This window comes from Crinia signifera, chromosome 4 (assembly GCF_055691185.1).
Source record: "Crinia signifera chromosome 4, ASM5569118v1, whole genome shotgun sequence".
Classification (NCBI taxonomy): domain Eukaryota; kingdom Metazoa; phylum Chordata; class Amphibia; order Anura; family Myobatrachidae; genus Crinia; species Crinia signifera.
This window is the reverse complement of record NC_139220.1, coordinates 79,814,295-79,833,083: the sequence shown is the minus strand read 5'-3', so window position 1 is coordinate 79,833,083 and position 18,789 is coordinate 79,814,295. Positions and strand designations below refer to the sequence as shown.

Here is an 18,789-nt window from a genome sequence, read left to right as displayed (position 1 = left end):
TAGCAGCTGATTGGCTGGGGGTTTATCACTCTATATTTTATCACTTTTTAACTTAGTCCATCTGGCCCTAACGGGAAGATATAACAGAACTTCAAGAGAGGGCAAGGGGATGTGCTGCTGATAGCTTTCAATCGGATTCTATTTTATAACATGTACTAGAAAAATAATAGCTAGGCTCTGATTGGTTGCTATGGGCAACACTTTCACATGTTCTGTTTAGAAGGTTTGATTAATCTCCCCCTAGTGCTGTGCAGCCCTGGATAAGAAAACATGCTATTGGCCAATTACATAATGTAGTCTGTGTGAACCTATTTTATATCAATTGGACCTTCTCATGTAGTGTTTGAGAGATGGGCACTAACACTGGAGCTAATATCCGACGATTGGGGCTACAGCTAACCTTTTGATGCTAGGTAAATTCTACAAGACTGTAATCTTTGTTGATAATAATGGGGACTCCGGTCCGCAGCATTCATTTTCCTAACACAATAAGGACTGTAATCACATTGTAATAAAATACATTTACTTTAATATGGAGATTGGTCCTGCTTTTGCAGCTATAATAGATTCCACTCTTCTTGAAAGACTTTCCACAAAATTTTGGAGTGTTTCTGTTGGAATTTGTACACAATCATTATGTAGAGCATAACATTTTTGAATCATGGCACCCCTGAGTGGATGCGTACCCCACACTCACAATATATGCTTTGTGAGTGTGGGGTACAAATCCTTTTAAAGAAACCTAGATGTGATTATTCCTATCCATTCTATTGTGAGTCTGGGTACGCAAGATAATCTTATGAAAAAGGACTCACTTTTACGTGATTTCAGCGTCTTCTCTATTAACCAATCGTGGTGGAGGTTTCTCAGGCAACACCTGACTCACCCCCTCTGGAAAAGAACCATATCACTGAGGAATTATTTAGTCATAATTTTATTGACTTTACTGCACATTGTTTGTTCTGTTTTACAATTGTTTTACATGTTCCACCTTCTCGGGAAATGATCAAGAGGAACCATTTGAAAATTTTGATACCCTCGACTTTTCAGGGAAGTAATCCTATTAGCGCTTACTGTTCCTCTCTTGTTTAAAGTATGATACCTGACTTCGTAGCTGGTTTATCGAAAATCATAGCAAGTTGAAAAAATCTTTTATTTTTAGATTGTGTTCCTTATAACAGAAACAAAAAAGTCATTGTGCATTTTGCAGTAATAACAAAAAAAAAATGTCTGTAATGGAAACAACTCCCTAAAATAAAAAAGCAAGACCCCCCGAAACAAACCAAAAAAAAAAAAAAAAACACACAAAAACAGCAGCAGCATTTCATAGACAGCAGTGACAGATTATTTGTATCTTGCCAGGAGCACTAAGGTGCAGAATATAATAGGAATAACAAAAAAAAATTTTTTTTGTACATTCATTCCCTGACAACAATAACTTGCATCTGGTCCTGTTTATTAAACTGCTAATGCAAGAAAATATTTCTAAAAGGGCACATGCTAAATATTTTAAAAGCATAGTATATTTTGATTACTTTTGTAACAAGCTTTTATTTTCCTTCCCAGTTTTTCCTCCTTCAAAGAGCACTGCAGAATGTGGAATCCGTGCACTTTTTTCTTCATGCCAAAGGCAGATAATACATTGTATTACGTTTTTTGGAAACTATAATGAATAATTTAAATTCAGATAAAAATGTGACCAACAGAAATATAGCGCTGAATGCATTTTGAGGTTTATTTAGTAACACCCTGAAATAGAAGTCTCACTAGATTTATCTATCTGAAAAAAACTATAGTTGTCTCTAATTCAATCTAATTTCTATGTTACATATAAAGTAAATTTGTTAATTTAAAATTAAAATAAAACAAATTAATTATTTATTAATAAACACCAGAAAGATTTTTATCTTGCATGTTTAGGCAGTTGCAGTGTTCATTCTAGCATCCGCCAACTTTGAAAACACATGGAGTTCCTCTTGCCTGGCTGGGGTGTCGCTGTCTGCTCTGGTGTTTCTAGCACAGGTCTGATTTGAATACCAGTGCTTATATACAGACCACTAGAAGCACTACAGCAGACAGTGACACCCCAGGCAGGGAAGAGGAACTTTGTGGGTTTTCAAAGATGGCGAGTGCTAGAATGAACACTAGGCAGTTGCAGTTAGCGGATGGATCCTCACCATACTAGTTTGGGCTGTCAGTTGTAAGAGGCTGGAATAGTGGAGACATCCGTATGTGAACAAATCAAAGTTGTTTAAGTAGTTGCAATGAGCATAATGCAGGCCCTGGGATATGGCGTTCTGCCCAGGAGCATCGTAAGGAAGCTTTAGGCAACTACGCAGGGTGCCCCGGCTCTGCATTAGCTCTTACTGGCTGCAGAGTGCCATCCAACGCTGATTTATTGTATTGTATGGAGTAGGAAAACTGATGGCTGAGTAAGCACAGAGGTTACATAAACCACTGAAGGGTTCTGGAGATGCTGTCACTTTAAGTAGCTAGTGTTAGTTTACTGTGAGATCTGATGATGGGACATTGGCCAATGGGGTGCAAAAGGGGAGGAGTGTGCAGTTAGAAAGTGAAAGGAAGTGATCTGACAGCCCTCTGAGTGTTTTCCCTCCCTATGTTTTCCCTATGTTTTAAGTTGGGTGGCAGTAAAAAATGTCACTTGTTATATGTATTAGTTTTAAGTAGCTAGTTGGTGAGCTCTCCCGACATTGCTATATGTCATTAAAACCTTCGTTACATCACCAGCACGGGTGGGTTGGCAGTTGGAGAGTTGATCACCAGTGGCTGTTTGGAATGTGTGTGTGTGTTTATGTTACCCTTGACCGTTCTTTAGTGCTGCCACCACTTATAGTCAGATCTAATAGTCAACTTGTCAATCAAGAAATTTGACATTACTTTAAAACGCCAGCATTTGTGTCCGTGTCTTCTTTTAGTGGTTAAGGGTTTAAAGTGTTAAGTTATTTTCAAGTGTCATGCATGAAAGATAGCGGATGGTGAGTTTATGACGTGGGATGTGCCCTGAGACCTCATACTTTTATCACTTCTAACATAGGTTAGTAACCCCATTAATGCAAACCTATTTGTACACCAGACAGAAGCACAATACATTGCAAATCCTCATCTTATCAGTTGTGGGTATTTATTATGTTTTGTATGGAATTCAGGGGCAGATTTATTAATCTCAGTGAAGTGATAAAGTGTCTGGTTTTTATCAGTGGCCAATCAGCTTCTACCTGTGAAGTTACAGGCTTGGTTTGAAAAATGACAGGTAGGAGCTGATTGGCCGGTGATAAAAACCAGACACTTTATCACTTCACCGAGCTTAATAAATCTGCCCCTCAGTTTTAATTCTTCTATTGTAAGGGCATTTGAATTCATATCTCTTCTGAGTGTCTCATCATATTCCTTAGAAGAACACTACATTTAACATATGGTATGTTTAGCTTCAACCAAGAAATATATATGTGTGTGTTTAAAAAAAATGGACTCTAGGCACCAATGAAACAGGGACTTAAGCTGGGTACACACTAGACCTGTGGTTTTCAAAATGTGGGTCCTGACCCCAAAGTGAGTCACGGCCATCTCACTATGACGTCAAGACTCTCAATTTAGTTGACCGTCAGGCTAATGACTTCTCTAATCTCTGTCAGGGATGTGATCTGAATAATCAGTTGCACTGTCTGTTGCTTCAGACTCCTCACATCATTTTGTGCCTTAACAATGCTGTAATGCATGTGTCATCTGCTGACTACACATCTGGCGACCATTCTGTGGTAACTTGCTGGGGTCCTGTAATAACTTTTTATTGTCTGATGGGGTCTTGGAGCAAAATAGTTTGAGATTCCCTGCACCAGACAATAAGTCATGCAATCTGGTGGATCGGGCTGACAGATCTCCCCAATTTCTAGTGTGTACCCACTATGTTGCTGATGATGCGTGCATCCCAAGGATGTTGCTAGCAAGCCCATGCTGCGGCATGGCCACCGCCATCACTCCGTCCCTGCCTGCATCCGCAGGTGTGTCTGCACTTGCAGACACACCTGCGGACACACAGTTCTGTCCCGCCAGGTTCCATTGCTGCTGATATTGGGATGGGTATACATTGTATAGTGTGTACCCAGCTTTTATCTTGGGTAGGCAATGGCAAGCACTCTAACATTCTAGAATGCCCTGCCACAGTATTAGCATGCACTAACTTTAAAAAGTGCATGCTGGGATGTGTAGCTCTACAGTAGCTTTAGTGCCACACATTCTTTGCTCCAGATGTTTCCATGCTGCGTAAGCATACACACGTACAGTATGGGCGAGATGTAAGCATTTGAATTGCATCTCTATTATAACAGAAGGGGTGCAGCTGGGCTATAAGCATATCATTTGCACTATGTACAGACTAGAGCAGTGATGATGATTATAAAAACGAATCATATGGATTATTGGTTGGGTGCACCACAGATGTGGATGCAACTCTGCATATGCATTTGTTTATGTGCACGCAATGCAGGAGTTATTATGGTGACTTGCCACCATCTAAGGGCCTTATTCTGGTTCACTCCTTCTGGCTAATTCCTTCTTAGATGGACAAAACCATGTGCACTGCAGGGGGGAAGATGTAAAATGTGCAGAGAGAATTAGATTTGTGTGAGTTATTTTGTTGCTGTGCAGGGTAAATACTGGCTGCTTTATTTTTACACTGCAATATAGATCTCACTTTGAAGTAAAACCCCACCCAAATCTAACTCTCTCTACACAAGTAACATCTACCCCACCTGCTGTGCACATGGTTTTGTCCATCTAAGAAAGAATTTGCCAGAAGGAGTGAACCAGAATAAGGCCCTCAGGCTCATGCACAGTGTGACCAGGAGCGCTAAAGTTACACGGAGTTCCCTCTAACAGGAGGAGGCTGCCTTTTTGGTTAATGTAAAGTCTGCATCTATTGGGCTGTAGTACCAGTAACTAGAGAGTTGCAGAATGCCAACAAATCATATTATGCTGAAAATCGACCTGGAAGGCCAGTCTTCTCCGCAATTATAGCTCTAGGTTCTGACATTGACTAAATTGTCTAGTTCTACTGCTATGTATTACCTTTAATATGCTAGGAGACCATAAAGCAGATCCTAAAATTCAATAACATAAAGTGATTTGAAAGCTACATTCCATCCTACAAAGGTAGCACAACGTGATCCTATATTAATATCCCCATGTCATTGTCATTTATATTGGTTTTCTCATTATTGGAATATATTGCCTCCCTGTCTATCTGTATTTATTCAATTCATTTCTGTGATTTATGCTAAATGTAAAAATGAAATACTCTAGGCTATGTGCACATAACTGAACATTTTTCAATTGTATCTGGTCAATAAGCATCTGTCACATATTTGTCCAAATTCTTTTAATAAAAAGAGCAACACATAATGTTCCTTTGGAGAGAAATAGTTTTTCTCTGTTAGCTGTACTGATGCGAGTCAACACAGATAAGACTTACGCGGAGTTTTCTCCCAAACACGGTCACTTTGCCTTTCGTCTGCTCTTTACGTAGCCGCCACTCGATGGAATTCAGGCCATTTTCCATGGGCAAAGAAATATTGCGTCGTCCAATTGTAGGTGTTACTGTGCCAGCCAAAATATGGGGTTCGCTGTGGAAACTGATCCCCATCCCATTAGCGTACAGCACTCTCAGTGTCCCATTACTGCATAACTGGTAGCTGTTCCTTACTTGATCTGAGGAGAGAGAACTATCAGTGAGTACAACGATATCAGCACAGCAGTGTTACAGTGATCTTATGTTATCACTGACATACTATATGTCATCATTATTTTGTCATAATCCTATAATAAAAATGCTTCCATGTGTGAAAATGAATTAATGATTTCCTACAATATACGGTAATAAATACAGTGTAAATAAACGGACAGCAATGGGATATAACATAGCTACCATAGACATACAGTATGTTTATGGTTATGGCAGTATTTTTATACTATATTTATTTATTTATTTATTTGCAGTTTCTTATATAGCGCAGCAGATTCCGTTGCGCTTTACAATAGTAGACAGTGATAAAACAAACTGGGTAACAACAGACAGACTTGGTGGTTAGAGGGCCCTGCTGCAAGCTTACAATTTATTAGGTATATAGGAGGGAAACACAAGGACAGGCATCAGTAATAGCATAGCAGTCCCACCAAGTTACAAGTCCAGAAGGATAGCTATATAATACATAAGTGCCTCAGAGGGTTATGCGTGTAGAACTTAAATATGATAGTTCCCACCCATTTACTTAAACACCCCAGACTTTATGTATTAATGGAAAGGGGACTTTAGGGAGGACTTATGCACAAGCTCAAAGGTGTACTTCAAAAATTCTTCAAAAGATCTTGATTCCACCATTTATTAGGTCCAGACCTAATGGTATCTATGGACAATGACTCACGTGAGAGCCTATTGACAGATAACATTAAGTCACTGTGACAAACATTGTATAACATCTTTGACTACTACAAACTATTGTTTACAATTGTATATTTTCGCAGGCTTTAATTGATTTGGGCATTTGCCAAACAATTACCAATATTTGTGTACCATATCTATTTTCACTCATGTTCCGTGTTTGTGTAGTTTTGTTGTATGTGTCCTTCCATCTGGAGCGTCCTTCCAGATTTTTACCATATAACATTAAAAGCTAAGTTTTATACAGAAACTAATACCCCTTTTACACCAACGAAAAACCCAGGTCGGACCCAGGTCGGACCCAGGTCAGTGTTGGTGTAAATGGGACCAACCCAGGTCCATTGACACTGGTCTCCTACCCAGGTCCTGACCAGGGTTGAACACTGGTCGGACCTGGGTCGTGAGCGGTGTAAATGGTCCCAACCCAGGTCGGGACATCTGGGTAGTGCTGAAAGGATACCAGAAGCATGGGACGCCTTTCCGTAAGTCAGTACCATGCGTTCCACAGTGCATTGCAGCAGCAGAAGACAGCAACCCGTGCGGACAGTGCCTGTCGGTATATGTCGGCTCATTAAACAGTGAAAAATCCTATGCCGACCTAATGCTTGTGTCGACCGAATGACCTGTTGACCTTGTCCCATGTGGACCTTGCAGTATGTCGACCTAGTGGTGTTGACCTAATGACTGTCGACCATCTTTAGGTCGACTGACTGCTGCTGCATCACTGAATATAACTTTTTGACAAAATATTTTGCTAAATAAACCAACCAACATTTTTCAATGCTAACTTTTCATGTCTTTTAATTTTTATTTAAATCATTGAGGGAAGATTGGATGGCAGTTTATCAGTCCTAAAATTGACATTTTTAATGTCATCCATAGGGAAAAGCAGGGCTGACCCAGGTTCAGTGTAAATGGTGCAGACCCAGGTCCGACCCAGGTTGAAGTGCTGTGTAAATGGGGTATGAAGCAGGGTCCGACCCTGGAAACTTCCGTGTTCAAAGACCAGGGTCCGACCAGGGATTTTGGTGTAAAAGGGGTATAAGAGTGTCCCTACAAAAAGAGAGTGCTGGCCTGTGTCCTCTTCGCCCCAGACTTTATATTAAGAAATGTACTCAGCTTTGAAGAGTGAAAAAATGGAGAGAGATAAAGTATCAGCCAGTCTGCTACTAAATGCACCGGTTAGAGGCCAAGTTTTTTTTTAAATGACAGGAGCTGGTTATCTGGTATTTTAGCTCTCTCCACTTGACCACCCTCAAAGGCTTAGTACATGTGCCCCTATTTCAGAGTCAGATACAAGTCCAACAGCAGATATCTGCAAACTGTGCTGCAGGAAGCAATCCCAGACGGAGCATTCACTGCAGCATGCATTCATACAGTACAGGGATATCGACAGAAGGTGGGAACAGCTTGGTCTATCTGTGGACTGATCTCTATCTCTGTGGGAAATGGGCATTTCTGGCCTGTACAGATCATAGAAGTATCATGGAAGGGTTGTGGGCATTTAGATGGACATCCGCGACTGCATGGAGAACGTGAACAGAGATGTCTTTAGGCTGATTTGCACCTGGCATGCTGTGGGTGTAAGTCCCCATACAGCCGCAAATTGGAACGCATTGGCTGATGCAGCCTTCTGCATGGAGATAGATGGATAATTGGCCTAGACAAGCGGACAGAGCTGTAGAAATCAATTTGAAAGACAGATAAAGGATTTCAATAGTTCTCTCTTAAATAATATGCACAGGAAGTATAGCGCTGTCTACAGATCTAATCTTGTTGCTAGATTTATAATATTCATTTGGTTTCTTTCTTTCTAGAGAGAGAAAGCAGAAAACACAGGTGTATACATTACACTGGGCTTCCCATTAGCCCAGATGGGCTGGTGTCAGTGCCGCTGACACAATTACACCTGTGCTCACAGCAACCACTTTTTATAGATTTTCTCTTGACTATCATTTCTAAATAGAATTAAATAAAAAGAGAGAAAGCACTTTTACTCGGAGGGCTCTTTCCTAGGAGCTGAGATCAGCAGAACAAAACAGATTAGTACAAGAAGATCAATTGCTTATGTTTCCTTTATTCTTAGACATTTAGATATGTGCCCTGGGGGATAGCATGTAGAAGCTAACATTTGACGAAGGGATCTACTGTGCTATTGCTAAAGCTTACAGACAATACTATCTGATAATCACCAGTTTTCACAGGCCAATACATCAATACGAATCCCTGGCTATCTTGTTGACTATCATGCATTGTCTGTTTGAAGTTTGTGGTCATCTGCTCTGTCACCGGATAAAACTGACATGCTCTATTGGAGAATTACTTTTACACTGTAGATATCAATCAAGGCCAACTGAAGACAATCTCGTCTGACAACATTGCAGCAGTCACCACCGAAATCCTTACAAAGAACACAATATTTCATTTAGCACAGTCTGTCTTCAGAATACAGTGTGCAGCTAGGCATACTAGAGCTGGGTTTGAGAGGTGACCATTGAGCAGCAGGGGTGCCCAACAATGTGATACCCTGCAAACCAATAAGAAGCCACAGTCTCTTCTGTAGATGTGCTGGGTCAGATCCCCATTGGGCAGATGCACCAACAGTTTAATGATATTAGAAACTGCTTTAGTGTACAGTGCCTAGGGCTCTATAACATCATGTTACTAACATGTAACATAGGGCACTAGACAGTTTCAGAGGTTGTTTGGCACTAATTAGACCTCTTTATGAGCTAGCTGCAACCCTAATGGCAATACAAATACCCCTGACTGTAGAGGTAGTATGAGGACACCCATAATGCATAGCACAAATGGTTCCAAGTACCTACTGTAGGACATTAGTGTAATGTGTTTGTAAAGGAGGTGTAAATAAAGATGTTTGCTGGTGAATAGTGATTGTTAGAGGACAATATGTGAGATTAATGAAGATTGATTAAGATGCATTAAATGAATGATATATTAATTGTACAGGTATAACAAAGCATTAGAGTATGGCTCCATTACAGAGACTATTGTGGATGGCTCATTAGTGTAGAAAATTAGCTGCTGACCGACCAAAGGTTTGTTGGGTGGATTTTGTACTTAGTAGGTGGCTGCAGATAACTGTCACAGTTTCCAGACAACCCAGCAGGTACAGAGGGGCAGATTTATTAAGCTTGGAGAAGAGATAAACTGGAGATAAAGCAGAGAAAAGGTAAAAGGAGATAAAGCACCAGCCAATCAACTCCCAACTGTATTTTTCAAACACAGCTGATTGGCTGTGCTTTATCTCCTTTTACCTTTTCTCCACTTTATCTCCAGTTTATCTCTTCTCCAAGCTTAATAAATCTGCCCCAGAGAGAGAGTTTACCAACCGTCACATTTTCCAGAGCAAAATGGTGATGCATTGTGGTGGGTGTTGTCACATAACTCTGAAGCAACTAATTACAACGTGAATATTTTTCTGTAAATCTACCTACCAAGTCCTCTAATATGATATACGAAATGCCCTACTCACACAATGGCATTATATAAATGTCACTCATAATAGTTGTCCTTCTGCTAGTAATATATAGATATCTCTCTGTTGCAGGAGACATTACAAAATCCAAATGTTTCCTTTCCGCCAACATACTTTAATTTAAAGCAGCAATTAAATACATTGTGTGCAATAGCTGTTGTTGGAAACAAAGATATTTTTTCATTATTGTTTGCAGCACAATGAAAAGCATGATGTACACGTAGCAGCCTCGTAGCATAAAGAACATGAAGTAGACCAATGTGACATTTAAACTGGAATTTCTCTCCCCGTAAAAGATAATGGGGGGATGTTCTAACATCCGCACCCCAGCTCTGCCCCCTTCGCCGCCCATTGCATTCATAACTAGCGCATATGCACTAACATATGTCATAATTATGGCAAAGGACAGCTCTTGCGTTAAGAGCTGTCCCTTGTGGTGAGAGTCAGCGGGTCCCATGGGGACCCAGCGGCTCTCCCCTCCCTCCCTTTCACAGCGCTGCTGCGCCGGGCTCTCCTCCTCCCTGCACCCTGAAGAATATCATAGTGCAGGGAGGAGGACGAGGTCACAGGTCCAGGCCGCACAGCTCTGTGCGGCCCGGACACAGGTGAGGGGGGGTCGGTGCGGGGCGGGGGTTGGTCGTGTTAGAAGCCCATAGGCTTCTATGGGGCATCGCCAGATTTGTCTGGCGATGCCCCCCCCCCCCCCCCGTGATAACCCGGCGGGGGATGCTTACAGCATCCCAAAATTACCGCATTTTTAGTTTAGAGAATCTCCCCCTTTTATAGTTGGAGTGAAACAAGTGTGGGGTACTGACTAACAGCCACTGGAAATGGTAGGATGATTTAGAAAATATTTTACCAGCATTGTTAATAAACATTTGTAGTTATTAAAGAGTGCAAGAAACAAAAAAGATGAATTTTCATAGTAAATTACCTTGAACCACTGTATACGATGCCTCAACTGAGGAAAGATTGGTTATGACTGTGACATCGTCATCGCGGTTGGAATTTTCTATGTCAATAGTAATAGATTTTTCCATTTCTCGGTGCAGACTGGTAACAACTCCAGTTGGACGTGTTACATTGGTCAAGCGGCCTTCGTTGTCGTAACTAAAGTGGAAACAGTTAAACAGTGTTACCTGAAAGGACAGTGGTAAAACACTAAAATGACATATTCTCTAAGTAGTTCTCTCTAATTGAAGTGGAAGAATTTGCATATAAAAGGTCAGCGTGATGTTGTGCCTGTACCTTTCACATTAGAGGCAAACTAGTGCATTTCTGTACACTATCTTCTGAATGCAAAATACATTGCTTAAGGCTACAGAATGACGTTACTATTTATTTATTAAAAGGCATACGACAAATACTCATTTGCATGTCATTATCCAGAATCCACAGCTGCTGTGAAAGTGATTGCTTGGTAATACTGGTTTGTGGACCTGAATGAGACATAGAAATTTAGTGTGTTTTTTTTTCTTTATGAAGGATATTAGGTAAATTGTTTAAATAATAAATAGAGCAGTGCTATTGGTTCCGTGCAATAAGCTAACTATAATTGGGTTCTTACAACAAGTGATAGAACACCAAACCTGTGTGGGTGTAGAACTCTAGTGATAACCAGCACATGCTGCCAGGTGCTAGAGTATGATATACCAAAGCTGCTTTCTTATGTTAAGGGCCAAGGGACAGCGCTACCCACTTAGAAGAGGATGCAGCAGAGCAGGGAGGCCCAGGACAGGAGACGCGCTCTCCCTGCTGCTGTCCTGTTGCTGCTGGCGCTGTACCCGTCACACTGTCTGACTGGTAGCAGCATTGCCTGCAGCTACAAGCACGTTACACCCCCTTTGACAGCATCGGAGCAGGTCCTGAAAAAGGGTGGGGCTACTGCGGATGAGGGGGTGGAGCTACACATGCCCAGGCCAGGGCTATTGTACAGTTGTTCAGAAGTAGAAGAGAAGGAGATCCGGTCATCCAGACTTTGCTAGTGTGTGTGTGTGTGTGTGTATGCATTATGTGTAGAACTGATACTACTGAGGAGAATTATGTATAAACAGTGCTATAACTGCAGGCATTATGTGTATAAGTGATGCCACTGTTGTGGGTGTTATGTGTATAAGCAACTACTGCAGCCGTTATGTGTAGACACAACGTTACTATTGTGGGCGATATGTGTATACACATTATTATTGCAGGCATTTTGTATATAAGCTACGCTATTACTGCAGGCTTTGTGTATACATAATGTTACTATTGCGGGCATTGAGTGTATAGCCGATGTTACTTTTAAAATATGTCTGAATAATGTGTACACCTGCTGGGTGACCTGGAAAACCGTGCACTGTTGGGGGTACTTTAGGACCAGGGTTGGGAACCACTGCTATAGTACAGCTGCTTCCACCTAATGCCCATAGATGCCGACACTGGAAGCGCTGCTTATATGTAACGCCCACAGTTGCGGTCTCATACCTCCCAACTTCTGTCGCGCGAGCGCCCGAAAAGGGGGTGGGGCGTATGCAAATGAGGGCGCGGCTTATGCTAATTAGCCGCAACCTCATTTTCATACGAGAATAGACGCTGTGCGCATGCGCACAGCGTCTATTCTACTAGATTGGGGGTCTCCCAACTGCCACCCCCCGCAGCGGGACAATGCCTGCCGCGGGTGGGACAGCGGGACAGGACCCAAAAATCGGGACTGTCCCTCTAAAATCGTGACAGTTGGGAGGTATGAGGTCTAGTAGTGATGCTTATACATAAGACCCGCAGCTGCTGACAGTAGTACTCTCTCACATATACATTATTGACCTAATGCTGGCTGTCAGCTCCACATCTCCTCATCAGCCCTGCTCCCCTGTAGCTCCACTTCCTGTTTTGCGCAGCTCCACCCCCTTTGACCCCTGTAGCCCCGCCTTCTTTTCCATCCCTTCTCACTTTGATGTTTTCTCAGGGGGTTTGGAGCCAGGAAGAAGCTTCATGCTGATGCAGCGACAGCCACAGAGGAGAGGACAGCAGCCGTAGGAATGCAGCAGCATCTGTGCTAAGAAGCTGGCTCCCTCTACAAAATTTCCCTCTGCCCCTGTTCCCCACATATTCCAAAAACATACTGATAGGTTTATTATATTCTGTCAACTAACTCTATAATGTGTTAATGTGATAGAGAATATACAGTAGAGTGTAAGCTTCGCTGGGGCCCGGACTAAGATATGTTCAGTACATTATTGCAGAATATGTGTTTGCTAATAAATGCGTTTTCTACAAACCATGTTTTAGGTGTCTAGTTATACCTGGAACCCATTCCATTGGTAAGTTTACATATAAGCATCAATGTGCAAAATATGCTGTGTATTTGAATAGCTCATAAAATGTGACTAAGCTTCCTATGTGCAGAGAGAATTCAATTTGGGTGAGTTATTATGTTTCTGTGCAGGGTAAATATTGGCTGTTTTATTGAAACGCTGCAGTTTCAGTTTGAAGTGAACACAACTCACCCAAATCTAACTGCACATGTTACATTTTCTCCACCTGCAGTGGAGGATGAGAACAAATTTCCCCTGCAATCAAGTCTGAACTAGGCCCTATATCCCATCACAGTCTTCTATAATGCGAGATTGCTGGACAGAATACAGGGCCTTATTCTAGTTCACTCTAAAGCCCCTTTCACATTGCAGTTTTAACACAGCATATTGCCAATTTTTACCTGCTTTAAAATGGTACCAGCTGCAATATGAGAGCTCCACAATCAATTTACCGGTTACAAAATACCGGTATTTTGAAACGTGTTAAAAGCAGGATCCTACACGTTTCTGAGCCGTTTTCCCTGCAGTCTGAACAGCTCAGAAACGGTATTTGCTACAAATGATAACCACACTTGATCCCCGCCCACAAGCAGGAAAAAAAACATTTAAAATGACATTGTATGGCTTTCTATGGGTGAAACGGGTTGAATCTGAAGGTACAAAAACGGTATTGAAAATGCAATATACCATTTACAACATGCAATATGAAAGGGGTTTTAACTGGCTTTTGACCTGTTTTAAGACACGTTTACAAAAATGGGTTGAAAGCAGGTTTTTGCAATGTGAAACCAGCTTTAGAGGCAAATTCCTTCTTAGCTGGACAAAACCATGTGCACTGCAGGTGGGGCAGATGTAACATTTGCAGAGAGAATTAGATTTGGGTGGGGTTTTTCTTCAAAGTGAGATCTATATTGCAGTGTAAAAAATAAAGCAGTCAGTATTTTCCCTGTACAGAAACAATATAACTCACCAAATCTAACTCTCTCTGCACCTGTTACATCTGCCCCCCTGCAGTGCACATGGATTTGTCCAGCTAAGAAGGAATTTGCCTCTAAGAGTGAACTAGAATAAGGCCCACATGTTCAGGCTTTACGTTCCTATTCTTACTTAAAGCATAATACAATAGTAGGTCCCAATATGTTACCATGTTCTCATTATTCTTGTGGTACACAGAAGTGCAAATCATTCATATGTCATTATGTAACTCACTCTGACAGAAAGTTCTAAGCGCAATTTTACATTTGTTAATGGTATGATTTGCTAATTAATACACAGCCTTACAAGACATTAAACCTAATTATCCTCATCACAGTCTCTACAAATTAACCATTGTATTCAACCATAGTGAAGGCTGTTTAAAAGAAACTTTACTGTATATCACGGTTCATTTTCACATGTCTAGGTTGAGTGTGATATTTAGAAGTGAATGATATCGATTTTTATTCTCCATTGCCACAGTAGATTTGCTTTCACATTGCATTTAAAGAGCAATGGCTCAATAAAATAGAAAAGGCACAATGCAGCAATGCCAGCCTTCACCACTAGATGTCCTCCTAAGCAGTGAAACCTGCAAGTGCCATTAGACGTTACAGATGCTCGAACCATACAAATATTTATTTCCAGTTTCTTATATAGCGCAGCAGATTCTGTTGCACTTTACAATTGTAGATAGTGATAGAACAAACTGGGTAACAACAGAAAGACATGGGGGCGATTGTCTATCACAGAAATGCGGTAAAAGCCCCGTTATCTGGGGTTTTACCGCATTTCTGTATGCTGTGCTGTGCCTCCGCAGTGGCAGCTCTGCGGAGGGAATTGGCAGTGCTGCGGAGGGAATCGCCAGCAAAAGCTGGTGATTCCCTGCAGAAGCCTATGGGCTTCTTACCGCAGCGCTGTTTGAGGGATCCGTCAGGGATCCCTCCCAGCATGCCCTACGGCATGCGCAGATGGACTCCCGGGTCACAGACCCGGAAGTCCAGCGCCGGCACCGCATCGCAAGGGACAGCTGTTATCGCAAGAGCTGTCCCTTGCGTTAATAACCGCATAAGGCCCTTATTCTGGTTGGTGCGGTAATATCCGCGTGCGTACGTGCCGCCGATGTTTTGTGTCTGCGCATGTGTAGAGGCGTCTCTGCGCATGTGCGAGCGGGGCGTACGGCCAAATCCCGCATGAAATGTGAACACTCCGAACAGGGGGTGGAGAGGGGCGTGAAGGGCTATTTGGGCTCATTACCATATGCATACGCCCCACGTTTCATGGGAGTTCCCATGAAAACGCTGGGCGTACGTATGGTAATGCGGCCGTGACGCACGTGTAGGGGGTGGACATATGACATCGCCGACATATGACATCAGCTGCCCGCCCAGATCACTGCTTTTGCACGGAAAAATGTCCGTGTGGTCTGAGGTTGCGGGAGCTCGTGGACCACTCGGTCCTGCATTCGATGGTCTGCGACCCTCGAATGATGGGGGAGGTTCCCTGAGATGGAGGAGGCGTATTACATGAAAAATACACGTGCGGTCCGTTCGGCCAGCTTCTTACCGCGTACGGACGGAGTTGGCGATCCGTATGGAAGGCGGGGTTTCGCACGCATGGTCCTGGCCGCATATTCGGATCCGGCCGCACCGATCAGAATAAGGCCCTATGTTACAGCATATGCCGTTATTAATAATGCGATGCCCGGTAAGGGGGGCTGTGGATGTTACAACATCCCGCCCATGGAGGTTTGAGGGCCAAATATGCTGTTTTCTTTTACAAATGACAATAGAGATGAGTTTTTTCACAGCAGCTTACCGAGCACCAGAGGGGCAGCCCCGCCAAATACCTATCCCCCAATCACCATTTCCCCTCGCATAGTGATGTGGAAGGATGACACATCCTGTCGCATGGCACCGCTACAGGAGAAATCATTAGATGGATCGGCCCCCCCGCGCACCCATGGGATCACACAGAGTTTTCAGCTCAGCGACGCCACCGCCCCTATCCCATCCGGATGCAAATGGGCTGGTGAATGTGTAACTCGCTGAGGCCATTGGCTATCGGGGTCTGCACATGCGCAGAAGTACGCATACGCAAACCCGACTATCGGGACAGGGCCCGAATTCGGATCTCTGCGTGTGATCCAGATTTGGCCTCTCTGTTAGAGTTGTATATTAAGTGGGTACAATTACATATCTGGAAACCTGTAAAATTATTAATTTCACAATCACAATTCCTGCTGCTAACTTAAAAGTATTCAGTGTTTAAAGACACAACAGGTAAAACACATGATCAAAGTGGGTTTCAGGGAATGGTCAGAATGAATTCCCGCCAAAAAGGGGCAAAGCAGGGACAGGGGTGAAAGTATGGCGGTACGGGGTGGTACGGCGTACCGCTATAACAAATAGTGCCGGTACCCCGTACCACCATAAAAGCCCGGCGAGCGCTGTCCAATGCGCATGCGCCGGTTTGCGCCATGCTGTTGCGATGCCATGACGCCGGCGCCGCATAATCCCCAGCATCCCCCGCATCCCAGGCACCGACGTCCCTACCCACCACACGCCGGGTGTCCCAGGATGGAATGGATGGCGCTGGAGTCTGGACGGAGCCGGAGTCTGGCAGAGACACATTGTGTGGAGGGACGGAGCCGCCTAGATGGACACACCTGACTGCAAGACCAGGTACGTAGATCATTGGGGTAGTAATACAGGGGGAGCAGCGAGCAGCCTGTGGGGTCCTGTTACACAAGGGGAGTAGCCTGTGGGGGGGCATATATTCTGGCACTGTGGGGGGGGGGGAATATTCTCTCACTGTGGGGGGCATATATTCTGGCACTGTGGGGAGCATATATTCTGGCACTGTGGGGAGCATATATTCTGGCGCTGTGGGGGGCATATATTCTGGTACTGTAGGGTGCATATATTCTGGCACTGTGGGGGGCATATATGCTGGCACTGTGGGGAGCATATATACTGGCACTGTGGGGGCATATCTGGCACTGGGGGCATATGTGTGGCACTGTGGGGGCATATGTGTGGCACTGTGGGGGCATAACTAGCACTGTGAGGGCATATCTGGCACCGGGGGCATAACTAGCACTGTGCGGGCATATGTGTGACACTGTGGGGGCATATCTGGCACTGGGGGGCATAACTAGCACTGGGGGGGCATGTGTGGCATTGTGGAGGCATATCTAGCACTGTGGGGGCATATATGTGGCATTATGGGGGCATATCTGGCACATATTTGTCTTGTAGCCACTCCCCCTTGTGTCATGACCACGCCCTGACCTTCAGTGCGCAGCACAGTACCACTAAGAAATGTTTTCTACTTGCACCACTGAGCAGGGGTGAGTTGCCTGCAGCTGTGCACCACACAGATGTACCTGACTGTGGGAAGGTGGCAGATAAGAGTATCCTGTCCAGTTCCATGCATAATCGAAGAAGCTGGCCAGGATCTTCTGCCTGCTTACCAGGCACACTAGTCAGCAGCTGGGTGCTGTTACTTTCAAATGAATCCATCACATGTTGTGATAATCACTGGATCATAAGCTGCCATCTACACTCACTGCATCATTTATATTTCTGTTGTCCCTGTTACTGCCATCAGTGCAGTTTGCAATGAGCAGTACCCAGGAAAAAAAAAAAGTGGAAACTCTCCCAAAATCTCAACCTGGCAAAAACTCTCCCAAAATGTCTCACTTTCTGATTATCACACCCTATTACATTTAGCCTAATATATTATTACAGGATCTATAATGTTTGTTCCACATGTCCTTTCAGTTTACAGATCACTAACCTAAACAATAGTATAACTAATGAGGGGTGTACACATAGCAAAGTTGTCCAATGTAACAAGCAGGACCCATACAGGTAAGATGAATCCTATGCTACCTATATTAGCCATTCACAAAAGCCAGTAAACAAATAGAATAGGTTAAGGGTCATACCTACCAATACTGAGAAATTGTCCCCGATTCCTTATTCCACATTGATACTATGGTCTCGATTTCCTACATTATGCCCTGATTCTTAAATCTTACAGGAAAGGAAAGACTTAATAAATAGACCCCTAAGCACTGAACTAAATGGTTACAAACCTTGTGTTACTCATTGTGACATTGTATAGACATTATAACATTTTACCTAATTTAGCACTTTGTTTGTTGTCTCCTTTACAGAGAAAAAGCCTTTATTTCCTTTCCTGAATCATATAATACGATCACACAATAGGGGGTAATGGTGGGTGGTGTCTGGGCCGTGGAATCCCCCCCAAGGTGTACACCTAAGCTAGCTCTATGCTGACTGATTAAAAGCTATATTCGGAAGTATCTTGCTGTCCTGCAGTTATTGTCACAGATTGTTATCCACGAAATCAAAATCTTTACGTGGTAATTGAATGAATTCTCTTTTTATTTATTTTTCCCTTATTCATTGTTCCTGGCAAAGATGCCTTTCAGGATCTGTCAGCCATAAGTAGAAGCGCACTGTGCTTAATGCTAAATCTGGGCCATGCTGTGTTGCATTATACTCCTAACACTAGAGCTGATGCTTGTCTTTACTATG

General features: G+C 43.1%; 1 protein-coding gene and 1 long non-coding RNA gene across 14 annotated transcripts in view; one reads left to right on the top strand and one right to left on the bottom strand.

Annotated features, from left to right (window-relative positions):
- The window catches only part of LOC146074110 (uncharacterized), a 123,298-nt gene extending 110,089 nt beyond the window's left edge, over nucleotides 1-13,209 (top strand). Inside the window, exon 3 of the long non-coding RNA XR_014473365.1 lies at nucleotides 12,898-13,209. This is a non-coding gene — a long non-coding RNA (uncharacterized LOC146074110). The remainder of the gene's footprint in view (nucleotides 1-12,897) is intronic.
- Nucleotides 1-18,789, bottom strand: part of TENM2 (teneurin transmembrane protein 2) — a 2,252,147-nt gene that overhangs the window by 20,302 nt on the left and 2,213,056 nt on the right. For all 13 annotated transcript variants that reach the window (XM_083181867.1, XM_083181872.1, XM_083181875.1 and 10 more), the window contains 2 exons: nucleotides 10,888-11,063; nucleotides 5,489-5,724 (listed from right to left, as the gene is read on the bottom strand). In XM_083181867.1, the coding sequence (XP_083037993.1) occupies nucleotides 5,489-5,724; nucleotides 10,888-11,063 (412 nt within the window). The remainder of the gene's footprint in view (nucleotides 1-5,488; nucleotides 5,725-10,887; nucleotides 11,064-18,789) is intronic.